This window comes from Tupaia chinensis, unplaced genomic scaffold (genome assembly GCF_000334495.1).
Source record: "Tupaia chinensis unplaced genomic scaffold, TupChi_1.0 Scaffold000704_1, whole genome shotgun sequence".
NCBI classification, from domain to species: domain Eukaryota; kingdom Metazoa; phylum Chordata; class Mammalia; order Scandentia; family Tupaiidae; genus Tupaia; species Tupaia belangeri.
The window spans coordinates 734,835-737,085 of record NW_006160227.1 but is presented as its reverse complement, the minus strand read 5'-3'; the positions used below and the strand labels follow the sequence as shown (position 1 = coordinate 737,085).

Here is a 2,251-nt window from a genome sequence, read left to right as displayed (position 1 = left end):
CAGTATTTGCTTTCCTAGTGAAGGTCCAATCCTGCTCCACCTGCGTTGTGTAGATGAGGAAATTGGGTCCAGAAAGAGGAAATGGATTCCGTAAGGCCGTGCAGCTAGTCAGTGTCCCACCCCCTTTCCGGACCAGTGGTGTTCCCACTGCTACCTGCCTGCCGTGAGAAGGGCTTTCTGCAGGAGGCAGCCAGGCTGGAGGGAAGGAGGTGGTTACCCAGCACAGCTTTCCACTTCCACTTTAGGAATGCGAGACACGTAGCTTTGTTCTGTCTCCATAATTAATTATGCTGACACTATCTTTAATTAGTAGTTTTCAAACCGTATTACAAGCTTCAGTAACCAAATGCTTGGACATAATTATATGCCAAAAGGACTGTACTTTTTAATTGAAATTCTTCAGTTACTTTTAAGTTATTTGCAGAGAACGTGGTTTGGGTACTATAATTCATCAGACTCGCCTGAAGGTTTTTGTTCACGCAAACGGGACATTGGAACCCGGGAAATCGACACTCGGGGTTATGCAGTGTTATCAACATGGACTTGATCATAATTCCACATGTTTAGCCCTGATAAATAGGTTTTATTTATGAATGCGTCTTCATAATTATAAGAGTTTTTGGAATAGTCAGTAGCAGAGGAGATAGTCACCATGGAAAGGATGTCACTGAATACTTTGTTTTTAATTGCCGGAGAGCATGTGCACTTGCCAGAGAAGCAGGGAGGGAGAAACCTCCCGGGGGGGCGTGGTCACACCGCAATTCTTTCTCTCCATCCCTGGGATGTGGGATATGCAAGCACACATTCTCCTGGTGTGTTTTTCAGGCCACCAGGGCTGGAATTCAAACTATGGTGGCCATGTGGGATCCATCTCCCGTAAACACTAGGCCACAGGGCCAACCCAAAAGCTTTTTTTTTTCTTTTTTAGTTTTTGCTACAGGGTGCACGCCCTCACTGGAGAGACTGAGACAGAAAGAGAAATGGAAAGTGAACTCACCCCCCAGGGGGATGGCCACATTGCAATCCTTTTTCCTCCCTTTTCCTCTTGGGATTTTAGACATGCACACACTTGTGCCTGGTATGTTTTTTTTTTTAAGAGTTATTTTTTTAAATTCTATTTACTTATTTCAGCTTGACCAGAGAAGGACAAAGCATGGGAGAGAAAGCGAGAAAGCAAGCCATCAGGTCCGGGACTCTTGCCACAGTTGTCATGGGGGAGTCTAGTGCCCTTAACCAGCACGTCACCTGCCAGCCCCTGCCTGGTATGTTTTTCAAGCTGCTAGGTTTGGGACTTGAACCGTGGAGTTGGCTATGTGGAATCTAGTCTCCTTAACCTTCAAGCTACCTGCTGGCGCACTGCAAACGCTAATGAAAAGGATTTTGGAAGATGAGAACAAAATCTGGGCCTGGTTTTGACTTGCTACTCCCAGTACCACCTGGAGCAGGTCATTCATTCTCTCTGGGCCTTGGTTTGTTTCTCAAATGAAGAGCAACTAAACCATCCCTTCTCAAACTGTCAATGGGCAAAGTCCAGCATTTCATTCTAATCCCTCGAGCACCAGTACTGATGGTGCCTAAGAGCCGTTCTGCCTTAGCTCATACGGTCCTAAGTGAGAGTAGTAGTCCTCTCGCCTCACAGACCTGAGGACAAGTCAGTCCTGGACAAACCTCTGAACAGTTCTGGTGGACGTGTGTGTTTCACAAGGCAGGCGTGCCTGAGTGGCTTTGGAAGTCAGAGCACTACTCTGGTAAAGAATTTGATTTCTTGGGACCAGCAGATGGCATAATTAATCGCTGGACTCCCACATAGTCAACCAGGGTTTGAGTCCCACACCTGGCAGCTTAAAATTCATGCTGGGTGCATGGGCGCGTGTGCCCAAGATCCTGAGAGGAGAATGGAGGAGAAGGGATTGCAATGTGGCCATCCCCCAGGGGATGGGGGTGGGGGGTGATTTTTCACTTTCTATCTCTCTGTCTCTTTCTTTCTCTCTGGTGAGCACACACACACTATAGCAAAAATCTCTCTCTGAAAAAAAGAATTTGATTTCTTATATTTTGTACTTGTGTAAGCAAGTATTTGCTTTTTTTCTTACTCATTTCTTTTCTTTTGCAGCTTATCAAATATGGGGTGATTAGCACTAGTGTCCTGATTGAAGATCTCCTCAACTGGAATACTTTATATGTCGCTGGTCGACTTCAAAAGCCCGTGAGTGAGTGTTTTTTGTTTGCTTGTTTTTACATTTTGCCAGTG

General features: G+C 45.7%; 1 protein-coding gene across 1 annotated transcript in view; it reads left to right on the top strand.

Moving 5' to 3' along the window:
* Positions 1-2,251, top strand: part of TAMM41 (TAM41 mitochondrial translocator assembly and maintenance homolog) — a 56,525-nt gene that overhangs the window by 4,455 nt on the left and 49,819 nt on the right. Inside the window, exon 3 of the mRNA XM_014592467.1 lies at positions 2,114-2,206. Coding sequence (XP_014447953.1) covers positions 2,114-2,206 — 93 coding nt within the window. The remainder of the gene's footprint in view (positions 1-2,113; positions 2,207-2,251) is intronic.